This window comes from Tachyglossus aculeatus, chromosome 21, assembly GCF_015852505.1.
Source record: "Tachyglossus aculeatus isolate mTacAcu1 chromosome 21, mTacAcu1.pri, whole genome shotgun sequence".
NCBI lineage: Eukaryota > Metazoa > Chordata > Mammalia > Monotremata > Tachyglossidae > Tachyglossus > Tachyglossus aculeatus.
In genome coordinates this window covers 42,660,996-42,686,706 of record NC_052086.1, presented here as the reverse complement: position 1 = coordinate 42,686,706, position 25,711 = coordinate 42,660,996, and the positions used below count along the sequence as shown (strand labels likewise).

Genomic DNA, 25,711 nt, shown 5'->3' with positions numbered 1-25,711 from the left:
TGAACAGACACGTTCCCTGCCCGCACCGAGTTTACAGTCTCGATAATAATAACGATGGCATTTATTAAGCGCTTACAATGTACAAAGCACTGTTCTAAGCGCTGGGGACGTTAAAAGGTAATTAGGTTGTCCCACTGGGGGCTCACATTCTTAATCCCCATTTTACAGATGAGGTAACTGAGGCCCAGAGAAGTGAAGTGACTTGCCCAAAGTCACACAGCTGACAATTGGCGGAGCCGGCATTTGAAGCAATGATCTCTGACTCCAAAGTCTGTGCCACTTCCACTGAGCCATGCTGCTTCTCCGAACAATGAACAGACACGTTCCCTGCCCGCACTGAGTTTACAGTCTCCATCTGTTTTCGCGTCTCCGGGAGCCACCGAAGAAATCACCTAACCTAGGGATCTACTTTAACGTCACCCGGGAGCGATCGAAGCTTCTTGAAATCAAGACCCTTCCGCCGCCAGAGAAAAACGGCGGGCGAGAACCGCACACGGGCCCGAAGACGGACGGTCCCTTCCGGAAAGATCCGGGCCCAGAGGGAAACCGAGAAGGGCGCTCACCTTTTGTTGACCGGCTTCTCATCCTTCTCGTACGGCCGCACGAACCACTTTCCGATCCGGACGAAGTTCTTATCCATCAGGCACCTAGGCGACATTCAAGGGTCAGTTGGGTTTCGGGCAGTTCAGGCCGTCGAGCGATCATTTCCTAATCATCATCATCATCAATCGTATTTATTGAGCGCTTACTATGTGCAGAGCACTGGACTAAGCGCTTGGGAAGTACAAATTGGCAACATATAGAGACAGTCCCTACCCAACAGTGGGCTCACAGTCTAAAAGGGGGAGACAGAGAACAAAACCAAACATACTAACAAAATAAAATAAATAGAATAGATATGTACAAATAAATTAAATAAATAAATACATAGAGTAAAAAAATATGGACAAACATATATACATATATACAGGTGCTGTGGGGAAGGGAGGGAGGTAAGATGGGGGTAAGAGGGAGGTAAGATCTAATGACATTCGATCAATTGATTCCCGGCGTGCTCCACGTGGGCGGGGAACGTGGTTGCCAACTCTGCTCGTCCCCGGGGCACTCTGCACACAGGAAGCTCACTGTGGGCAGGGAATGTTTCTCTTTATTGTTCTACTGCACTTGTATTGAGAAGCAGCACGGCTTAATGGTTTAGAGCCCAGGCCTGGGAGTCAGAAGGTCATGGGTTCTAATCCTGGTTCCGCCATACGTCCGCTGAGTGACCCTGAGCAAGTGACTTCACTTCTCTGGGCCTCAGTTCCCTCAGCTGGAAAATGGGGTTTAAGACGGTGAGCCCCATGCGGGACAACCTGATTACCTTGTATTTCCCCCAGCACTTAGAACAATGCTTGGCAGATAGTAAGCGCTTAACAAATACCAAAATTATTATTATTATTATTATCCTCTGGGTCTCAGTTCCCTCATCTGGAAAGACTGTGAGCCCCATATGGGACAGGGACTGTGCCTTGTATCGACCCTAGTGCTTAGAACAGTGCTTGGCACATAGTAAGTGCTTAACAAGTACCATAATTATTATTATTATTACTACTCTCCCAAGTTCTTGGTACAGTGCTCTGCACACAGTTAAGTGCTCAATAAATACGACTGAAGGAACAATCGAATGAATGAGGAAGTGCTCAAAAAATACCACTGAATGATGGATTCACTGAGAGGAATTTTCTCACCAGAGGAAGACGACTCTGAGGAGGTTCAGTGCTCCCATTCCTTCCTTCTCTGGGGGCTCCACTGCTTCTCAACACCCCCTTCCTCCCCCATCCCATCTTCCTTCCCCAAGGCTTCCAGATGCAAACAGGATAGGAAGGAACAAGGTCCTTGGACCCAAAACGGCTAATCTTCAGAAGAGCCCATTTTGACAACTCAGAAATCTTGGTAATTAAGATACTTGAAAAAACTTAAGAATAATAATGATAGTAATAATAATTATAATAACAACAATAATAATGATAATTGTAGTATTTGTTAGGCGCTTATTATGTGCTAAGCACTGTACTAAGCGCTGGGGTGGATACATACAAATTGGATTGGGCATGGTCCCTGTCCCATATGGGGCTCACAAGTCTTCATCCCCATTTTACAGATGAGGAAACCAAGGCATGGAGATGTGAAGTTCATTCATTCATACAATCGGATTTATTGGGCACTTACTGTGTGCAGAGCACTGTACTAAGCACTTGGGAAGTACAAGTACAAGTCGGCAAGATATAGAAACGGTCCCTAGACTGTGGCTCAGAGTCTCGAAGGGAGAGGCAGACAACAAAACAAAACATGTAGACAGGTGTGACTTGCCCAAGGTCATACAGCAGACACGTGGAGGAGCCGGGATTAGAACCCAAGACCTTCTGACTCCCAGCCCTGTGCTCCACTAGGCCATCCTCCCTGGTCCCAATGATGGACCTGTCCCATTTAATACAAACAATATGCCCGTTTTTGCTTATTGCTTACGAGGGGCCAAGCACTGTTGTATGCACTGGAGTAATGATGACGGTGGGGTGTGTTCATTCATTCATTCATTCATTCAATCGTATTTATTGAGCGCTTACTGTGTGCAGAGCACTGTACTAAGCACTTGGGAAGTGCAAACTGGCAACATATAAAGACGGTCCCTACCTAACAACAGGCTCACAGTCTAGAAGGGGGAGACAGACAATAAAACAAAACAAGTAGACAGGTGTCAATGCCATCAGAATAAATACAATTATAGCTATATACACATCATTAATAAAATATAGTAAATATGTACAAATAAATAGAGTAATGACTGTACAAATATATATAAGTGCTGGGGGAGGGGGAGAGGGTAGGGCAGAGGATTAAGCGCTTACTATGTGTCAAGTGCTGTGCTAAGAGATGAGGCAATTATAATAATAACTGTGGGATTTGCGATGTGCTTACTATGTACCAAACATAGTTACAAACTCTGTTGTAAGTGCTGGGGTAATAATAACTGTGGTATTTGTTAAGTGCCGTACTCAGAGCTGGGGTAACAATAATCACTGTGGAATCTCTAGAGGACTTACTAGGTGCCGGGCATTGTTATAAGCACTAGGGTAGCAATAATGATAATGACGACAATTGTGATATTTGTTAAGCGCTGACCATCCCCTTCTCTGGGAAACATTATCCAATCTCAGCTTGGCCGACACTGTCCTCTCCCAGTTCTCCTCCTATCTTTCTGGCCGCTCATTCTTAGTCTCCTTCGCAGGCTCCTCCTCTGCCTCCCACCCCCTAACTGTGGCGGTCTCTCAAGATTCAGTTCTTGGGCCCCTTCTACTCTCCATCTACACTCACTTCCTTGAAGAACTCATTCGTTCCCATGGCTTCAACTGCCATCTGTGGATGGTTCCCAAATCTCCATCTCCAGCCCTGATCTCTCTCCCTCTGGGCAGCATCACATTTCCTCCTGCCTGCAGGACATCACACTGGGATGTCCTACCTCCAATTTAACATGTCCAAGGAAGAGCTTATCTTTCCACCCAAACGCTGTCCTCCCCATGAATTTCCCATCACTTGTAGACAGTACCACCATCCTTTCCGTCTCACTAGCCCATAACCTTGGCATTATCCTTGATTCCTCTCTTTTATTCAATCCAAATATTCAATCTATCACTAAATCCTGTAGGTCCCACCTTCACGACATCGCTAAAATCCGCTCTTTCCTCTCCGACCAAATTGCTACCCTGTCAATCCAAGCACCTATCCTCTCCCACCTTAATTCCTGCATCGGCCTCCTTGGTGACCTCCCTGCCTCCTGTCTCTCCCCACAACAGTCCATACTTCCCTCTACTGCCTGGATCATTTTTCTACAGAAATGTTCGGTCCATGTTTCCCCACTCCTCGAGAAAACTCCAGTGGTCGCCCACCCACCTCCATATCAGACAGAAAATTCTCACCGTTGGCTTTGAAGCCTTCAATCCCCTCGCCCCCTTCTACCTCACCTTGCTACTCTCCTACTCCAACCCAACCCACATATTTCGCTCCTCTAATGCTAACTTTCTCATTGTCCCTTCCATCTCATCTACCTCGCTGCCAAACTCTTGTCCACATCCTGCCTCTGGCCTGGAAAGCCCTCCCTCCTCATATCTGGCAGACAATTTCTCTCCCAGCTTTCAAACCCTTACTGAAGGCACATCTCTTCCAAGAAGTCTTCCCTACTGAGCCCCCATTTCCTCATTTCCCACTCCTTTCTGTGTCTCCCAGCCCCGCAGCACTTATGGTCCTATCCATACTTTACTTGCTTCTATTAATATCTGTCTCCCCTTCTAGACTGTAAGCTCGCTGAGGTCAGAGAATGTTTCCGCTATAGAGTTATGTTGCACTTTCCTAAGCACTTAAAAGCAGCGTGGCTCAGTGGAAAGAGCCCAGGCTTTGGAGTCAGAGGTCCGGGGTTCAAATCCCGGCTCTGCCAATTGTCGGCTGTGTGACTTTGGGCAAGTCACTTAACTTCTCTGAGCCTCAGTTCCTTCACCTGTAAAATGGGGATTAAGACTGTGAGACCCCGTGGGACAACCTGATCACCTTGTATTCCCCCCCCTCAGCGCTTAGAACAGTGCTTTGCACATGGTAAGCGCTTAACAAATGCTATTATTATTATTATTCTCTGGGCCTCAGTTACCTCATCTGTAAAATGGGGATTAAGACTGTGAGCCCCCCATGGGACAATCTGATCACCTTGTAACCTCCCCAGAGCTTAGAACAGTGCTTTGCACATAGGAAGCACTTAATACATGCCATCATTACAGCATCCAACGCATAGTAAGCTCTCAGTAAATATGATTGATTGATTGACTGATTGCTTACTATATGCCAAGCACTAGTGTAATAATAACAATAATGATGATGATGATGATGGTATTTGTTAAGCTCTTACTAGGTGCCAAGCACTGTTCTAAGCACTGGGGTAGATACAAGTTAATCAGGTTGTCCCACATGGGGCTCACAGACTTAATCAACATTTAACAAATGAGGAAACTGAGGCCCAGAGAAGTTAAGTAGTGTGGCTCAGTGGAGAGCACGGGCTTTGGAGTCAGAGGTCATGGGTTCAAATCCCGGCCCCGCTGCTGGTTAGCTGTGTGAACTTGGGCAAGTCACTTCAGTTCTCTGTAACCCAGTGACCTCATCTGTAAGATGGGGATTAAGACTGTGAGCCCCCCATGGGACAATCTGATCACCTTGTAACCTCCCCAGAGCTTAGAACAGTGCTTTGCACATAGGAAGCACTTAATAAATGCCATCATTACAGCATCCAACGCATAGTAAGCTCTCAGTAAATACGATCGATTGATTGACTGATTGCTTACTATATGCCAAGCACTAGTGTAATAATAATAATAATTATGATGATGATGATGGTATTTGTTAAGCTCTTACTAGGTGCCAAACACTGTTCTAAGCTCTGGGGTAGATACAAGTTAATCAGGTTGTCCCACATGGGGCTCACAGCCTTAATCAACATTTTACAAATGAGGAAACTGAGGCCCAGAGAAGTTAAGTAGCGTGGCTCAGTGGAGAGAGCACGGGCTTTGGAGTCAGACGTCATGGGTTCAAATCCCGGCCCCGCTGCTGGTTAGCTGTGTGAACTTGGGCAAGTCACTTCAGGTCTCTGTAACCCAGTGACCTCATCTGTAAAATGGGGGTGAAGACTGTGAGCCCCATCTGGGACAATCTGATCATCTTGTATCCTCCCCAGCAGCTTAGAACAGTGCTTTGCATAGTAAGCGCTTAACAAATGCCATCATTATTATTATTATTAAGTGACTTGCCCAAAGTCACACAGCTGATAAGTGGTGGAGCCGGGAGTAGAACCCACTACCTCTGACTCCCCAGCTGGTGCTCTTCCACTGAGCCACACTGCTTTTCCAGTGACATAAGTGCTGTGGAACTAGGAAGGGGAGGATGAAAAAAAGGGAGTAAGTCAGGGAGATGAAGAGGGGAAGGGGAGAAGAGAAAAGGGCTATGTGCTCTGCACATAGTAAGCGCTCAATAAATACAATTGATGATGAAAAGGGGGCTGAGGAAAGACCTCTTCATTCATTCAGTCTGATTTATTGAGCACTTTTTGTGTGCAAAGCACCATACTAGGCGCTTGGGAAAGTACAATACAACAATAAACAGTGACATTCCCTTCCCACAGCAAGCTAACAGTCTAGAGAGGGGGAGACTGACATCAATACAAGTAAACATATTACAGATATGGACATGAGTAGTGCGGGGCTGGGATGGGGGCGGTGGGAGAGCAAAGGAAGCAAGTCAGGGTGACTCAGAAGGGAGTGGGGGATGAGGAAAAGTGGGGCTTTCGGAGAAGATGGGTCTTCAGTACGGCTTTGAACGGGGGAGAGTCTTTGTCTCTCCCCCATGTACACGTGCAGGCCCCTCTGGGAGGAAAGGGAAAGGTCCGGCCTCACAGAAGAATACGGATGAGGATATGGTCTGCATTCACTTTTCTCTTGCCCTGATTTTCCCATTCCTGTGCACGCCTGGCTTCAGTCCCGCAGAAGAAGAAGGCTGGAAGGGGGGGGGGGGGGTGTCTACCTGTCAGGTTGCCATGGCGATGATCCTACAGGGCTTCCAGCGCGGTCAAAGTGCCATGGGGAGTGGGGGGCTGGGAGGAGAGCGAGGAGGGGGGCCGCACTCGTTCAATGGACCTGCGCTTCTGCCTCCCTGCCAGCCGACAACAATGGCGTGGCTGCAACGATCTGGAATGCCCTCCCTCCGCACATCCGCCAAGCTAGCTCTCTTCCTCCCTTCAAAGCTCTACTGAGAGCTCACCTCCTCCAGGAGGCCTTCCCACACTGAACCCCCTTTCTTCTCCCCCTCCCCATCCCCCCCGCCCTACCTCCTTCCCCTTCCAACAGCACCTGTATATATGTTTGCACAGATTTGTTACTCTATTTTACTTGTCCATATTTACTATTCTATTTATTTTGTTAATGATGTGCATCTAGCTTTAAATTTACTTCTCTTTATTCTGATGACTTGACACCTGCACACATGTTTTGTTTTGTTCTCTGTCTCCCCCTTCTAGACTGTGAGCCTGTTGCTGGGTAGGGACCGTCTCTATATGTTGCCAACTTGTACTTCCCAAGTGCTTAGTACAGTGCTCTGCACACAGTAAGCGCTCAATAAATACGATTGAATGAATGAATGAATGAACGACGGTTGCTGGGTTGGATTTGCGAGGGGGGGTTCTGTGGAGGAACGGGGGTCGGGGGGCGAACAGAAGCAGTGTGGCCTAGGGAAGCAGCGTGGCTCAGTGGAAAGAGGACGGGCTTTGGAGTCAGAGGTCATGGGTTCAAATCCCGGCTCCGCCACTTGTCAGCTGGGTGACTTTGGGCAAGTCACTTCACTTCCCTGTGCCTCAGTTCCCTCATCTGGAAAATGGGGATGAAGACTGTGAGCCCCCCGTGGGACAACCTGGTCACCCTGTAACCTCCCCAGCGCTTAGAACAGTGCTTTGCACACAGTAAGCGCTTAATAAATGCCATTATTATTATTATTATTATTATTATTATTATACAGCCTGGGCTGGGAGTCAGAAGGTCTTGGGTTCTAATCCTGGCTCAGCCACTTGTCTGCTGTGTGGCCTTGAGCAGGTCACTTCGCTTCTCTGGACCCCAGTTCCCTCATCCGTAAAATGGGGATGGAGACTGTGACCCCATGTGGGACAGGGACTGTGTCCAACCCAGTTAGCTTGCATCCACCCCAGCAGTTATTCATTCATTCATATAATCATATTTATTGAGCACTTACCATATGCAGAGCACTGGACTAAGTGCCTGGGAGAGGGCAATACGAAAGACACATTCCCTGCCCACAATGAGCTTACAATCTAGAGGGGGGAGGCAGACATCAAAGCAAATAAATAAAATGACAGCTATGAACATATGTTGTGTGGGGCTGGGAGGGGGGATGAATAAAGGGAGCAAGTCAGGGCGACACAGAAGGGAGTGAGAGATAAGGAAAGGTGGGGCTTAGTCTGGGAAGACCTCTTGGAGGAGATGGGCCTTCAGTAAGGCTTTGAGGGGCACAGAGTCATTGTCTTAGTACACTTAGTACAGACAATGAGGCCTTCCCAGACTAAGCCCCCCTTTTCCTCAGCTCCCCTTCTCCTCCGCGTCACCCCAACTCCCTCCCTCTGCTCTACCCCCCTCCCCACCCACAGCACTTGTGTGTATATATAATAATAACTGAGACTGTGAGCCCGTTGTTGGGTAGGGACCGTCTCTATATGTTGCCAACTTATACTTCCCAAGCACTCAGTAGAGTACTTAGCACACAGTAAGCGCTCAATAAGTATGACTGAATAAATGAATGAATGAATGACAGAGATTCAGTCTCCTACCACTACGCTCCCAAGAATGTAGTACAGTGCTCAATCAATCAATCAATCAATCGTATTTATTGAGCGCTTACTGTGTGCACAGCACTGTACTAAGCGCTTGGGAAGTACAAGTTGGCGGCATTCAGTAGTCTGCTTAATCCCTGAGGACAGGGTTTGGTGTCTCCTAACACTACCGTTCTGTACTCTCGCAAGAGCTTGGTACAGTGCTCTGCACACAGTAAACGCTCAATAAATACCGTTGACTGACTGACTGAGTTTGAAGTTGGAAAGGCGTGGAAAAGAGAGCCAAGATTGCAGTTCTCCCACGGCTCCCTGCTGGTCAGCCCAGCGTGGCCCCTGCAGTGTGGCCTGGTAAATATAGAGCCCAGACTTGGGAGTGAGAGGACGTGGGTTCTACTCCCGGCTCCGCCATTTGTCTGCTGAGTTACCCTGGGCGTGTCACTTCATTACTCCGGGCCTCAATTCCCTCATCTGGAAAATGGGGATTAGGACTGGCAGCCTCATGTGGGATAGGGCTTCTGTCCAACCTGATGAACTTGTATTTGCCTCAGCTCATAGAACAGTACATGGCACGTAGTAAGCGTTTAACAAATACCACAATTATTATCCAAGGCTGTCCATCCCCTCGCCCCCTCCTACCTCATCTCCCTTCTCTTCTTCTCCAGCCCAGCCCGCACCCTCGGCTCCTCTGCCACCACTAACCTCCTCACTGGGCCTCGTTCTCACCTGTCCCGCCGTCGATCCTCGGCCCACATCCTTTCCCTGGCCTGGAATGCCCTCCCTCCACACATCTGCCAAACTAGCTCTAGTAAGCGCTTAACAAATGCCAATTATTATTATTATTATTCCTCCCTTCAAAGCCCTACTGAGGACTCACCTCCTCCAGGAGGCCTTCCCAGACTGAGCCCCCTTTTTCCTCTCCTCCTCCCCATCCCCCACCTCTGCCCTACTTCCTTCCCCTCCCCACAGCACTTGTATATATTTGTTCAGATTTATTACTCTATTTTACTTGTACATATTTGCTAGTCTATTTACTTTGTTAATGATTTTGACACCTGTCTACATGGTTTTTTTTGTTGTCCATCTCCCCCTTCTAGACTGTGACCCCATTTTTGGGTAGGGACCGCCTCTATATGTTGCTGACTTATACTTCCCAAGCGCTAAGTACAGTGCTCTGCACACAGTAAGCGCTCAATAAATACGATTGAATGAATGAATGAATATCATTATTATGATTATTTCTTTAGGCCTCAGTGACCTCATCTGTCAAATGGGGATTAAGACCCTGAGCTCCATGTGGGACACGGACTGTGTCCAACCCGATTAGTTTGTAGCCAACTCAGCACTCAGTATAGTGCCTTGCACATAGTAATCAATCAATCAATCAATCGTATTTATTGAGCACTTACTGTGTGCAGAGCACTGTACTAAGCGCTTGGGAAGTACAAGTTGGCAACATATAGAGACAGTCCCTACCCAACAGTGGGCTCACAGTCTAAAAGGGGGAGACACATACTACCACTATTACGGGCCTTCCCTCAGCCTCCCCGGCTCTGGGGCCAGGCGGGCACCTCCTCTAGATCACTTAATAATAACAATAATGATAAAATAATAATATTGGTTATGCAACATTGTTCTAAGTGCTGAGGTGGATATAAGCTCATCAGGTTGGACACGGTCTCTGTCCCACAAGGGGTCCCCAGTCCTAATCCCCATTTTCCAGATGAGGGAATTGAGGCCCAGAGTAGTGAAGTGACTCACCCAAGGTCACCCAGCAGATGTGTGAGAAGCAGCGTGGCTCAGTGGAAAGAGCCCGGGCTTTGGAGTCAGAGGTCATGGGTTTGAATCCCAGCTCCGCCACATGTCTGCTGTGTGATCTTGGGCAAGTCACTTAACTTCTCTGAGCCTCAGTTCCCTCATCTGTAAAATGGGGATGAAGACTGTGAGCCCCACGTGGGGCAACCTGATCACCCTGTATCCTCCCCAGCACTTAGAACAGTGCTTTGCACATAGTAAGTGCTTAACAGATGCCAATTATTATTATTATTATTATTATTATGTGTAGTGGAGCCGGGAGTAGAATCTACGTCCTCTGACTCCCAAACCCGTGCTCTATCCACTAGGCCACGGTGCTTATCAGCTCCTCCTGATGATCCTCCGGCCACCACCCCTGGCACGGCTCCCCTCTGGATTCCCCCTGGGGCGACAAGGCGGGTGCCGGGGCTCTGTATGTGGCCACCCTGCCAGCTAGGAAACCCCACAGAGTCACTTTCTGGGGTAGCCACACCGCGGCCAGGCCCAGGACCGCGGAGCTGGTAGCCCAGCGGATAAAAACCTTCTGCTTTTCCTTCTGGTCTCCCCAACTGCCCGCCATCCCACCCCCCGGGGGGCTCAACCTGGAGCCTCACAGCTTCCCAGCGACCACAGAAGCGGGGGAGGCCTCGGGCATTTGGGAAGCAGGCATCTCATCCCCGCCCTACGTGGGAAAACTCCAGGCGGAGGAGGGAGTGGAGTCTTCTGAGGACTGTTCGGGAAACTATCGTAAAACTGTAAAGTCTTGGGAAGAAACAAGTCTAATGTCCGACAGCGCGGCCCCCCTGGAAAGTCGGTGATGCTGAGCTGGAGCCGGAGGCGACCATCAGTCGGTTATTCAATCGTGGCATCGTGGCTCCAGCCCGGGCTCGGGAGTCAGAAGACCGTGGGTTCTAATCCGGGCTCTGCCGCTTATCTGTTGTGTTCATTCATTCATTTCATTCATTCAATCGTATTTATGGAGCGCTTACTGTGTGCAGAGCACTGTACTAAGCGCTTGGGAAGTACAAGTTGGCACCGTATAGAGACGGTCCCTACCCAACAGCGGGCTCACAGTCTAGAAGGGAGAGACAGACAACAAAACATATTAACAAAATAAAATAAATAGAATAGTTAATATGTACAAAGCCACGAGCACTATAAGCTCATTGTGTGGCTTTGGACAGATCATTTCACTTCTCTGTGCCTCAGTTACCTCATCTGTAAAAGGGGGATTAAAACTGGGAGCCCCAGAAGGAACAGGGACTGTGTCCAACCCTATTTGCTTGTATCCACTTCGGAGCTTAGCACAGTGCCTGGCACAGAGTAAGCTCCTAACAAATGCCACAATTATTAATATTATTTTTCAGTGAGCGCTTACTGTGTGCATAGCACTGTACTAAACAGCTGGAAGAGTACATTTTAACAATATAACAAACACATTCCCTGCCCACAACGAGCTTGTAGTCTAGAGGAAAGGAGTTGGGCAACGACCTGGCTTTCTTTTTTGTTGTTTTTTTTCCACCATGGGACATTCCAAATCTATGCTTCACCAAAAGAGAACATACATGTGATCACCTAGAATGATTAAAATCTCATTTTACAGTTGGAGGATTAACAATTCTATAAATTTCCCCCAGGCCAAGTTTCACTGAAGCACCCTGTTAATGCAATGCCTGGCAGAGGGAACAATGAACTGATTCATTGAAAAAAGCTCACCAAAGCGCTGGCGTCGCATGGCTGCTCTTGGTGCTCTTTGGCAGTGCTCAATAGAAGAGCTCCTTTGAATTTTTGTTTCTGTTTTCAATTATTAGTATTTGTAAAGCACTTACTGTCACTAGTGTCGGATGCGGTCCCTGTCGCACACGGGGCACACAGTCTTAATCCTCGTTTTACCAATGAGGTAACCGAGGCCCCGAGAAGTGAAGTGACCAGCCCAAGGTCACGCGGAGGACAACTGGCGGAGCCAGGATTTGAACCCAGGGCTGCCGACTCCCAAGCCCGGGCTCTATCCACTAGGTCGCATGGCTTCTCGTGCGTTGCCATTGGAGGTACACAGTGAATTGGGACTTGGGAACTGGTAGACTCCTCTAGACTATAAGTTCCTTGTGGGCAGGGAATGCAACTATTATATTGTTTTGTTGCACTCTCCCAAGCATGAGAAAGAGTGTGGCTTGGAGGAAAAAGCACGGGCTTGGGAGTCCAAGATTGTGGGTTCTAATCCCGGCTCTGCCAATTGTCAGCTGTGTGACTTTGGGCAAGTCACTTCACTTCTCTGTGCCTCAGTTACCTCATCTGTAAAATGGGGATTAAGACTGTGAGCCCCCCGTGGGACAACCTGATCACCTTGTAACCTCCCCAGCGCTTAGAACAGTGCTTTGCACATAGTAGGCGCTCAATAAATGCCATTAAAAAAAAAAAAATCCCAGCTCCGCCACTTGTCAGCTGTGTGACTTTGGGCAAGTCACTTCACTTTCCTGTGCCTCAGTGACCTCATCTGTAAAATGGGGATTGAGACTGTGAGCCCCACATGGGACAACCTGATTACCTTGTATCTCCCTCAGCGCTTAGAACAGTGCTTGGCACATAGTAAGCGCTTAACAAACACCATCATCATTATTATTATTATTACGGCGCTCTGCACTCGGTAAGTGCTCAATAAATATGAATGAAGGAATTAATATCATGACCTGTACTTCCCAAGCGCTTAGTACAGTGCTCTGCACACAGTAAGCGCTCAATAAATACGACTGACTGATTGATTGATTCCTCTCCCCCTCCTCCCACTCTCCATCCCCCCCGCCTTACCTCCTTCCCTTCCCCACAGCACCTGTATATATGTATATGTTTGTACATATTTATTACTCTATTTTACCTGTACATATCTATTCTATTTGTTTTATTTTGTTAATATGTTTGGTTTTGTTCTCTGTCTCCCACTTCTAGACTGTGAGCCCACTGTTGGGTAGGGACCGTCTCTATATGGTGCTAACTTGTACTTCCCAAGCGCTTAGTACAGTGCTCTGCACACAGTAAGCGCTCGATAAATACGACTGATTGAGTGACCTGTTTCAAGAATGAAACGAGCCCAATGAAAACCAACAGGATTTTCTGTACCGAAGTTAGATTTCAGACTCATTTCGAACGCCACGTAATATTAAGGAAAATCGCAGCTACGTCTACATGTTTCATCTACATTCCTGGGGTCGGTTTCAAAGAAGCTCCATCATCATCATCATCAATCGTATTTATTGAGCGCTTACTGTGTGCAGAGCACTGTACTAAGCGCTTGGGAAGTACAAGTTGGCAACATATAGAGACAGTCCCTACCCAACAGTGGGCTCACAGTCTAAAAATATACAACTCCAAATCATCATCATCAATGGTATTTACTGAGCGCTTACTGTGTGCAGAGCACTGTAGTAAGCACTTCAGAACTATCCGCCTGAACATTAGTATATTTTCAAGCTGGGTCACAGGTTCTATTCCTGGTTCTGCCACTCGCCTGCTGTGTGGCCTCGGGCAAGTCACTTCACTTCTCTGTGCCTACGTTACCTCACCGGGAAAATGGGGATCGACTCATCCAGGGAAGGCCCGCTGAGGGGGCAGGCTGGCCGAGATTCCTGAAGGAACCCGGCTGACCGCAACCCATTCCAGCTCGGAGGAAGAAGGCAATGAGTCGTAATAAAAGAGAGCAAGTCTGTGCTAGACTCAAGATGGCCTCACCCAAAAGAAGGCATCAGGGGGAAAATCCGCTCAAATCAATCAATCGATCGTATTTATTAAACGCATACTGTCAGTCAGTCAATGGTATTTATGGAGCACTTACTGTGTGCAGAGCACTGTACTAAGCACTTGGGGGAAAACAAAATAACACGAGTCGGTAGACACGTTCCCTCCCCACGGAGAGCTTACAGTCTAGCGCTTACAGTCACTTCTAATAATGATAATAATAATAATAATAATAATAATGGTATTTGTTAAGCACTTACTATGTGCAAAGCACTGTTCTAAGCACTGGGGGGATACAAGGTGATCAGGTTGTCCCAAGTGGGGCTCACAGTCTTAATCTCCATTTTACAGATGAGGTAACTGAGGCACAGGGAAGTTAAGTGACTTGCCCAACGTCACACAGCTAACAATTGGCGGAGCCAGGATTTGAACCCGTGACCTCTGACTCCAAAGCCCGGGCTCTTTCCACTGAGCCACGCTGCTTCTCAGATTGCCACGCTGATTCTAGATTGTGAGCTCGTTGTTGTGCAGGGGCCGTCTCAATATGTTGCCGATTTGTACTTCCCAAGCGCTTAGTACAGGGCTCTGCACACAGTAAGTGCTCAATAAATACGATTGAATGAATGAATGAATGAATGAATGAATAAATACAATGGAATGAATAGAGGGAGAGACAGACGTCGACAGAAGTAATAATAATAATAATAATAATAATAATAGCATTTTTAAGCACTTACTATTTGCAAAGCACTGTTCTAAGCGCTGGGGGGGATACAAGGTGATCAGGCTGTCCCGCGTGGGGCTCACAGTCATCATCCCCATTCTACAGATGAGGCAACTGAGGCTCCGAGAAGTTAAGTGATTTGCCCAAGGTCACACAGCAGACATGTGACAGAGCCAGGATTCAAACCCATGACCTCTGATTCCAAAGCCCGCGCTCTTTCCACTGAGCCACGCTGCTTCAAAGAAGTAAAGAAATGACATATTTACGGACGTTCTGTGGGGCTGAAGGAGAGGTGACTAGAAGGACCTAATCCAAGGGCGTCCCAAATTTTCTGAAAAGCAGCGTGGCCTAGTGGATAGAGCATGGGCCCGGGAGTCAGAAGGAAGTGGGTTCTCATCCCAGCTCTGCCACTTGTCTGCTGTGTGACCTTGGGTAATTCACTTCACTTCTCTGGGCTTTAGTTACCTCATCTGGGAAATGGAATTGACACTGTGAGCCCCATGTGGGACAGGGACTGTGTCCAACCCGATTTGCTTGTATCCACGCCAGCATTTGAACAGTGCCTGGTATATATATATATATATGATGGCATTTGTTAAGCATTTACTATGTGCAAAGCACTGTTCTAAGCGCTGGGGAGGTTACAAGGTGATCAGGTTGTCTCATGGGGGGCTCACACTCTTAATCCCCATTTTACAGATGTGGCAACTGAGGGCCAGAGAAGTGAAGTGACTTGCCCAAAGTCACACAGCTGACAAGTGGCAGAGCTGGGATGTGAACCCATGACCTCTGACTCCAAAGCCCGGGCTCTTTCCATTGAGCCACGCTGCTTCTCTGGTACACATGGCAAGCACTCAACAAATATCACTATTATTATTATTATACCACGTCATCCCCCGGGCCTGGAATGCCCTCCCTCTGCCCATCCGCCAAGCTAGCTCTCTTCCTCCCTTCAAGGCCCTGCTGAGAGCTCACCTCCTCCAGGAGGCCTTCCCAGATTGAGCCCCTTCTTTCCTCTCCCCCTCGTCCCCCTCTCCATCCCCCCGCCTTACCGCCTTCCCCTCCCCACAGCACCTGTATATATGTATATATGGTTGTACATATTTATTACTCTGTTTATTTATTTATTTATTTATTTTACTTGTACATTTCTATCCTACTTATTTTATTTTGTTGGTATGTTTGGTTCTGTTCTCTGTCTCCCCCTTTTAGACTGTGAGCCCACTATCGGGTAGGGACTGTCTCTATGTGATGCCAATTTGTACTTCCCAAGCGCTTAGTACAGTGCTCTGCACATAGTAAGCGCTCAATAAATACGATTGATTGATTGATTGATAAAATCTTCATTTGCCAAGACTGCTGGCAGCCACCTCACCTGAAAGGCTCTTGGTTGGATGCCGGCAAACAATGATATGCAAATCAGCTCAATATTAAAACCTGCTTGTAGGGGGAAATGATGTAAGATTATGAAAACATTCTCTCCCCAAGCCCTTTTCTTTCAGAAACAAAAACATTCCGTGAGATCGCGCAACAAAATCAAGGGCGCACCGATCGATAGCGAGAGGCAATGAAATGATGGCATTCTTCATGAGGTTTCGGGCTTTTGCCACATAAAAGCTTAATCTCCGCACTAAAATTACTTCGGATAAATCACAGCGGTGACTCATCGTTCTACGAACATTTGCAAATGTGGCCTTTTGGAAGGAAGATGGTGCCCAGCGCTTAAAATAGTGCTTGGCACATACTAAGCGCCTAACAAATACCGTCATTATTATTCTTATTATATGCCCCCTTTCTGTCATTCCAAGTGAGACTAGCTTTAAGACGGTAAATGAGACTCCTTTTTAATTAAACATATCCTTGAGCATTTGAAAAACAGAGGAACAAATAATCAATCATCTTGGCAAGCTCTGTTGGCAAACCAACAACAGCAACAAAAAATACCCTTGGAAGAACAAATGGTATTCCAAGGATGCAAGCCATTGAAATAAACTCCAATAATCTCTGCTCTCATTATCATGCCATCGATCGATGATATTCATTGAGCACTTGGGGAGTGCAGAGTACTGTACTTTATTTTATTTTGTTAGTTTTATTTTATTTTGTTAGTATGTTTGGTTTTGTTCTCTGTCTCCCCCTTTTAGACTGTGAGCCCACTGTTGGGTGGGGACTGTCTCTATATGTTGCCAATTTGTACTTCCCAAGCGCTTAGTACAGTGCTCTGCACATAGTAAGCGCTCAATAAATACGATTGATGATGATGATGTACTGAGCACATGGGAAATTACCATCCAGGAGCTTGCAGTCTTGACATTAAAATCAATAAATAACAAAAACCAATATGTGCGTAAGTGCTATGGGGCTGAACATGGGGTGAATATCCAGTGTTTAAAGGGAAACAGGTACTTTCTCACTTGCATTAATGCCTATCTCCCCCTCTAAACTGTAAGCTCGTTGTCGGCAAAGAATGTGTCTGTTCTGTTGTAGAGAAGCAGTGTGGCTCAGTGGAAAGAGCCCGGGCTTTGGAGTCAGAGGTCATGGGTTCAAATCCCGGCTCCGCCCCTAGTCAGCTGTGTGACTTTGGGCAAGTCACTTCACTTCTCTGGCACTCAGCTCCCTCATCTGTAGGGATTAAGAGTGTGAGCCCCCCATGGGACAACCTGATCACCTTGTAACCACCCCAGTGCTTAGAACAGTGCTTTGCACACAGTAAGCGCTTAATAAATGCCATCATTATTATTATTATTATTATTATTATTAGACTCTCCCAAGAGCTTAGTACAATGCTCTGCACACAGAAAGAGCTCAATAAATACCATTAACTGACTGACTGGGCAGAGCACAGTACTACAGAAGCAGCGTGGCTCAGTGGAAAGAGCCCGGGCTTTGGAGTCAGAGGTCATGGGTTCAAATCCCGGCTCCACCACTCGCAGGCTGTGTGACTTTGGGCAAGTCACTTAACTTCTCTGGGCCTCAGTTACCTCATCTGTAAAATGGGGATTAAGACTGTGAGCCCCACATGGGGCAACCTGATCACCTTGTAAATTCCCCAGCGCTTAGAACAGTGCTCTGCACATAGTAAGCGCTTAATAAATGCCATTATTATTATTATTATTATTATTATTATTATTATTATTACTTCTAAGCAGTTGGGAGAGTATAACAGACAGGAGAGGCAACTTCTGCCCACAGGGAGCTTACACTCCAGTAAGGGGTGTGAAGCAGCATAGTCCTGTGGCTAGACCACGGTCCCAGGAGTCAGAGCACCTGGGTTCTAATCCCGCCTCATTCATTCATTCATTCATAGGGAAGAAGCGTGGCTTAGTGGAAAAGAGCCCGGGCTTTGGAGTCAGAGGTCATGGGCTCAAATCCCGGCTCTGCCAATTGTCAGCTGTGTGACTTTGGGCAAGTCGCTTAACTTCTCTGTGCCTCAGTTCCCTCATCTGTAAAATGGGGGTTAAGACTGTGAGCCTCCCGTGGGACAACCTGATCACCTTGTAACCTTCCCAGTGCTTAGAACAGTGCTTTGCACATAGTAAGTGCTTAATAAATGCCATTATTATTATTATTATTATTCCCTCACTCAATTGTATTTATCGAGTGCTTGCTATGTGCAGAGCACTGTACTAAGCGCGTGGGCGGGGACGACAACAATAAACAATAGCAAAGCAGCCTGGCTTAATGGAAAGAGCCCAGGCTTGGGAGTCAGAGGTCATGGGTTCTAATCCCAGCTCCGCCACTTGTCTGCTGTGTGACTTTGGTCAAGTCAACTTCTCTGTGCCTCAGTTACCTCATCTGTAAAATGGGGATTAAGACTGTAAACCCCTCGGACAGCCTGATTACCTTGTATCTACCCCAGTGCTTAGAACAGTGCTTGAGCTCCTTGTCTTCCCTCCCAAACCTTGTCCTCTCCCTGACTTTCCCATCTCTGTTGACGGCACTACCATCCTTCCCGTCTCACAAGCCCGCAACCTTGGTGTCATCCTCGACTCCGCTCTCTCATTCACCCCTCACATCCAAGCCGTCACCAAAACCTGCCGGTCTCAGCTCCGCAACATTGCCAAGATCCGCCCTTTCCTCTCCATCCATACCGCTACCCTGCTCATTCAAGCTCTCATCCTATCCCGTCTGGACTACTGCACCAGCCTTCTCTCTGATCTCCCATCCTCGTGTCTCTCTCCACTTCAATCCATACTTCATGCTGCTGCCCGGATTATCTTTGGCCAGAAACGCTCTGGGCATATTACTCCCCTCCTCAAAAATCTCCAGTGGCTACCAATCAATCTGCGCATCAGGCAGAAACTCCTCACCCTGGGCTTCAAGGCTGTCCATCCCCTGGCCCCCTCCTACCTCACCTCCCTTCTCTCCTTCTACTGCCCAGCCCGCACCCTCCGCTCCTCCACCGCTAATCTCCTCACTGTACCTCGTTCTCGCCTGTCCCGCCGTCGACCCCCGGCCCACGTCATCCCCCGGGCCTGGAATGCCCTCCCTCTGCCCCTCCGCCAAGCTAGCTCTCTTCCTCCCTTCAAGGCCCTGCTGAGAGCTCACCTCCTCCAGGAGGCCTTCCCAGACTGAGCCCCTCTCCATCCCCCCATCTTACCTCCTTCCCTTCCCCACAGCACCTGTATATATGTATATATGGTTGTACATATTTATTACTCTATTTATTTATTTATTTATTTTACTTGTACATTTCTATCCTATTTATTTTATTTTGTTGGTATGTTTGGTTCTGTTCTCTGTCTCCCCCTTTTAGACTGTGAGCCCACTGTTGGGTAGGGACTGTCTCTATGTGCTGCCAATTTGTACTTCCCAAGCACTTAGTACAGTGCTCTGCACATAGTAAGCGCTCAATAAATACGATTGATTGATTGATTGATTGATTGCTTGGCACATAGGAAATGCTTAACAAACACTATCATTATTATCATTATTAAACAAATGCATTCCCCACCACTTGTCTGCTGTGGGATCTTAGGCAAGTCGCTTCACTTCTCTGTGTCTCAGTCTGTCTCCCGCTCTAGACTGTAAACTCATTGTGTGGAGAATATGTCAGTTATATTGTTGCACTGTACTCTCCAAAGGGCTTAGTAATAATAATAGCAATAATAATAATGCATTCATTAAGAACTTACTATGTGCAAAGCATTGTTCTAAACTCTGGGGAGGTTACAAGGTGATCAGGTTGTCCCACAGGGGGCTCACAGTCTTAATCCCCATTTTACAGATGAGGTAACTGAGGCCCAGAGAAGTGAAGTGACTTGCCCAAAGTTACACAGCTGACAATTGGCAGAGCTGGGATTTGAATTCAAGATCTCTGACTCCAAAGCCCCTGCTCTTTCCACTGAGCCACGCTGCTTAGTACAGTCCTCTGCTGCAGTAAGCACTTGATGAATGCTATTAATTGGGATTCAATCCTACTCCCTGCGACTTAAACTGGGAGGCCCAAGGGGGACAGGGACTGTGTCCAACCTGATTAACCTGCATCTACCCCAGTGCTTAAAACAGTGTTTGGCCCATAGTAAGCGCTTAACAAATACCATGAAAACAAATGAACAAACAAAAAAACCCTGATCATGGTCCCAACCAATCTCACACATATCTCCTTCTCCATTCCGTCCATTTTCTCCCAGAGGGAACCCCAACAGATCTATAACATAAAGACTTTACTATTTGGTTAACTTGCGTCCCCCAGTGCTTAGAACAGTATTGGACACATAGCAAGCGCCTAACAAATACCATAAAAAAAACCAAAATCACTGATAATGCTCCCAACCAATCTTTCACACCCATATGCTTCTCTTTCATTCCTTCCATCCATTCATTCATTCAATCATATTTATTGAGCGCTTACTGTGTGTGGAGCACTGTACTAAGCGCTTGGGAAGAACAAGTTGGAAAGATAGAGATGGTCCCTACCCAACAACAGGCTCACAGTCTAGAAGGGGGAGACAGACAACAAAACAAAACATGTAGACACATGTCAAGTCGTCAGAACAAACAGAATTAAAGCTAAATGCACATCATTAACAAAATAAATAGAATAGTACACTCCACTCTCTCCTGGATGGAATCCCAATAAATCTTATACACAAAGGCTTCTCTACCTGGCTGGGTATAGTCGGAAACCTCCACAGTAGACAATAATAATGATAACGGTGGTATTTGTTAAGCGCTTACTACGTGCCAGGAATTGTACTAAGGGCTGGGATGAATACAAGCAAATTGGGTTGGATACAGTCCCTGTCCCACATGGGGCTCACAGTCTTCATCCCCATTTTACTGAGAAGCGTGGACTGAGAAGCAGCGTGGCTCAGTGGAAAGAGGGCGGACTTTAGAGTCAGAGGTCATGGGTTTGAATCCCAGCTCCACCACGTCTGCTCTGTGACACTGGGCAAGTCACTTATCTTCTCTGAGCCTCAGTTACCTCATCTGTAAAATGGGGATGAAGACTGTGAGCCCCACGTGGGACAACCTGATCACCTTGTATACCCCCCAGTGCTTAGAACGGTGCTTTGCACATAGTAAGCGCTTAACAAATGCCATCATTATTATTATTATTTTACAGAAGAGGGAACTGAGGCCCAGAGAAGTGAAGTGACTTGCCCAAAGTGACACAGCAGACAAACGGCAAAGCTGGGATTAGAACCCAGGTCCTTCTGACTCCCGGGCCCGGGTTCTAGCCACTAAGCCCAGCTGCTTCACAGAACACAACCGGCAGAGCCCTGCTTCTCCCCATCTTCAGAGCCAACTGGGACAGGAACAGGGACTGTGCATGAATGCACTATACTGTACTGCCCTGTAGAGAAGCAGCGTGGCTCAGTGGAAAGAGCATGGGCTTTGGAGGCACAAGTCATAGGTTCAAATCCCAGCTTCGCCACTTGTCAGCTGTGTGACTTTGGGAAACTCACTTCACTTCTCTGGGCCTCAGTTACCTCATCTGTAAGATGGGGATGAAGACTGTGAGCCCCACGTGGGACAACTTGATCACCTTGTAACCTCCCCAGTGCTGAGAACAGTGCTTTGTACAAGCGCTTTTTTCAAGTGCTTAGTACAGTGCTCTGCACATAGCAAGCGCTCAATAAATACGACTGATGATTGATGATGATGCTTTGCACATAGTATGCGCTTAATAAATGCTATTATTATTATTATTATCGTTATTATTACCTACCCCAGAGCTGGGCACATAGTAAGCGATTACCAAATACTACCCCCATCGGCATCATCACCATTATCAAATACATTCAATTGTAGTTATTGCATTTATCATATTTATCAATTTGTAAATTTATGATGAATTTATCCATTTATCAAGCAAAAACTCCCCACTAGTGGCTTCAAAGCTGTCCATCCTCTTGCCCCCCTCCTACCTCCCCTCCCTTCTTTCCTTCTCAATCAATCAATCAATCAATCAATCGTATTAATTGAGCGCTTACTGTGTGCAGAGCACTGTACTAAGCGCTTGGGAAGTACAAGTTGGCAACATACAGAGACAGTCCCTACCCAACAGTGGGCTCACAGTCTAAAAGGGGGAGACAGAGAACAAAACCAAACATACTAATAAAATAAAATCCCAGCCCACACCCTCCGCTCCTCTGCCGCCACTAACCTCCTCACTGGGCCTCATTCTCACTTGTCCCGCCGTCGACCCCCCGGCTCACGTCCTGCCCCTGGCCTGGAATGCCCTCCCTTCACACAGCCGCCAAACTAGCCCTCTTCCCCCCTTCAAAACCCTACTGAGAGCTCACCTCCTCCAGGAGGCCTTCCCAGACTGAGCCCCCCTTTCTCTGTGCCCCTCCTCCCAACCCCTTCACCCCAACTCCCTCCTTCTGCTCTACCCCTCTCCCCGCCCCACAGCACTTGTGTGTATATACCTACATATTTATTATTCTATTTATTTTATTGATGTGTATTGATGCTATTGATGCCTGCCTACTTGTTTTGTTTTGTTGTCTATCTCCCCCTTTCTAAACCGTGAGCCTGCTGTTGGGCAGGGATCGTCTCTATCTGTTGCCGAATTGTACTCTCCCAAGCGCTTAGTGCAGTGCTTTGCACACAGTAAGCGCTCGATAAATATGATTGAATGAAGGAATGAAATACCATAACACAATAACAAAAACGGGTCTCTCTTACCTTTCCAGTAAATTGTGGATCGCTTTGAAGAGGAGAGTCCTGCATTCGTAGGAAAGCCCGTTCTCCCACAATCCTTCTTCCACCACTACAAAACAAAACACGCGCCATTTTTAGCCCAGCAGTGAACTACCAAACGAGAAGAAATGGAAATCATAATTAAAACAGAGATGCGGCAGGGGTGAAGCAACTGAAGATCTGCTTTTCATTGACAAAGATATTTGGAAAGGGGCCAGAAAATACTCAAATTCCTAAGCTGCCTGTTAAAAATATGTCTGTGAACTGGGCAAAAGTTTACTGAAGAAATGAATGCATTTCCTGAAGGAGTTTATTTTTTTTAATATGGTAACGGTAGAAAGCACAAAGGAAACAAGGAGGCGCGTTCTCCTCCGTCCTTTATTCTAACCCGATCGATACCGGTTATTTTAAAACTCTCAACTGCAACCCCAAAAGAGCTATGAACTGAATAGAGTCTCTATAAATCTCCGGACACTTTAACCTCACCAATCAATCCGTGGATTGGAGCTGGGCAACTTCAGATCCGGGATCCTAGAGGAACCTTGGCTACACTCTCCAGACCGAAGTACCTCAATTTAAGAAGTCTACAGCCCAATGTCAGTCGGTCAATCGTGTTTATTGAGCGCTTAGGGTGTGCAGAGCACTGTACTAAGCGATTGGGAGACTCCAACATAAATACACACAGACACATTCCCTGCCCACAACGAGCTTTCAGTCTAGAAGGTAGGGGTGAGGTGGCTAACTGACCGTGGGGGTCTTGAGAAAGCAAATCAATCAATCAATCAATCATATTTATTGAGTGCTTACTGTGTGCAGAGCACTGTACTAAGCGCTTGGGAAGTACAAGTTGAACATATAGAGAAAGTAAACAATTCTTTAGGATTCTCCTTATGGGGGTGAGGGAGGGACAGATGGTCGAGAGATCAAAATCATCGACCACATTTATTGAGCGCTAACCGCACACAGTAAGCGCTCACATACAACTGAATGAGCAACTGACTGTGCAGAGCACTGTACTAAGTGCTTGTGGGAGCAAAATACAAGAGAATTGGTAAGCGGCTTCCCTATCCACAACAAGCTAACAGTCTCCAGGATGAAGTTAATGCCTTTCCTGTTTAGAACAAGCTAAAAAAAAAAAAATTCCCAAGTGCTCAGTACAGTGGTCTGTATTTCAGGGAAGCAGCAGGGAAGGGCCTGGGTTCTAACTCCGGCTCTGCCACTTTGCGGTTGACCTTGGCAAATCCCTTAACTTCTCTGTGCCTCAGTTTCTTCATCCAGAGAGTGGGGGTTAAGATTGTGAGCCCCGTGTGGGACAGGGACTGTGTCCAACGTGATCAGTCTGTATCTATCCCAGTGCTTAATACACTGCTCGGCACACAGTAAGTGTTCAAAAAATACCACATAAAAATGTGCTAATCTTCTAGACTGTGAGCCCATTGTTGGGTAGGGACTGTCTCTATATGTTGCCGATTGTACTTCCCAAACGCTTAGTACAGTGCTCTGCACACAGTAAGTGCTCAATAAATACGATTGAATGAATGAATTTCGTTATAATGATGCTGCTGATGCTTGTTTATTGGTTTTGATGTCTGTCTCCCCCCTACAGACTGTGAGCCTGTTGTGGACAGGGACTGTCTCATTTCTTGTTGAATTGTACTTCCCAAGCGCTTAGTCCAATGCTCTGCACACAGTAAGCACTCAATAAATATGATTGAATGAATGAATGAATGAAATATATTCGATAGAATGAATGAATGAACAGTAAGTGCTTGATAAATACCACTGCTGGTGCTGATGATGACTCCCTGAAGGTTAAAAGGCTTCTTAGTCCCTGGAAGCACCAGGGACTTGGGGAAAGAGTGATGTCCTGAGGTTGGGAGACCAGAATTCTCATCCCAGTTCGGCAGCTGTCCTGCTGGGTGACCTGGAGCAATTCGGTAAACCTCTCTGAGCCTCAGTTTCCTCATCCATAAAGCAGGAAAATTCATTCATTCATTCAATCATATTTATTGAGCGCTTCCTGTGTGTGGAGCACGGTACTAAGTGCTTGGGAGAGCACAGTACAACAATAAACAGATACATTCCCTGCCTACAAAATGCTTACAGTCCAGGAAGGGTGGGGGAATTGTCGGGTGGGGGAGGGAGAAAGGCATCATTACAAATCAATAAATTACAGATCGGGACATACGTGCTGTGGGGCTCGGAGGGGGTTAGAACCAAGGGAGCAAGTCAGGGCTACACGGAAGGGAGTGGGAGAAGAGAGTGCCAAGCACTGTTCTAAGCACTGAGGTAGGTACAAATTAATCAGGTTGGACACAGTCCTTGTCCCAAATGCGGCTCACATTCTAAATCCCATTTTATGGATGAGGGAACTGAGGCCCAGAGAAGTGAAGTGACCTGATCAAGGTCACCCAGCAGGCATGTGGCAGAACAGATATTAGAACCCAGGTCCTTCTGACTCCGAGACTCATTAAGATATGCTGCTCCTAGGTGCGGAGCACTGTACTAAGCGCTTGGGAGAGCACAATACAATGGTTCCCAGTAGCTCTCCACACCAAACAGGTGCCCCTGACCACTGGTCTACTCAGCATTCCACTGCTCTCCCTCTTTTTTTTTTATGGTACATGCTGAGCATTTACTATGTGCCTGGCACTATTCTAAGTGCTGGGGTACATAATAATAATAATGATGGTATTTGTTAAGCGCTTACTATGTCCCAAGCACTGTTCTAAGTGCTGGAGAAGATACAAGGTAATCAGGTTGTCCCACGTGGGGCTCACAGTCTTCACTCCATTTTCCCAATGAGGTAACCGAGGCCCAGAGTAGTGAAGGGACTTGCCCAAGGTCACCCGGCAGACACGTGGCCGAGCCAGGATCAGGACCTTCTGACGCCCAAGCCCGGGCTCTAGCCA

General features: G+C 47.1%; 1 protein-coding gene across 2 annotated transcripts in view; it reads right to left on the bottom strand.

The window, feature by feature from the left end:
• Positions 1-25,711, bottom strand: part of MED13L (mediator complex subunit 13L) — a 421,642-nt gene that overhangs the window by 175,041 nt on the left and 220,890 nt on the right. For both annotated transcript variants that reach the window (XM_038762515.1, XM_038762516.1), the window contains exons 3-4: positions 22,785-22,869; positions 564-647 (exon numbers count right to left, since the gene is read on the bottom strand). In XM_038762515.1, coding sequence (XP_038618443.1) covers positions 564-647; positions 22,785-22,869 — 169 coding nt within the window. The remainder of the gene's footprint in view (positions 1-563; positions 648-22,784; positions 22,870-25,711) is intronic.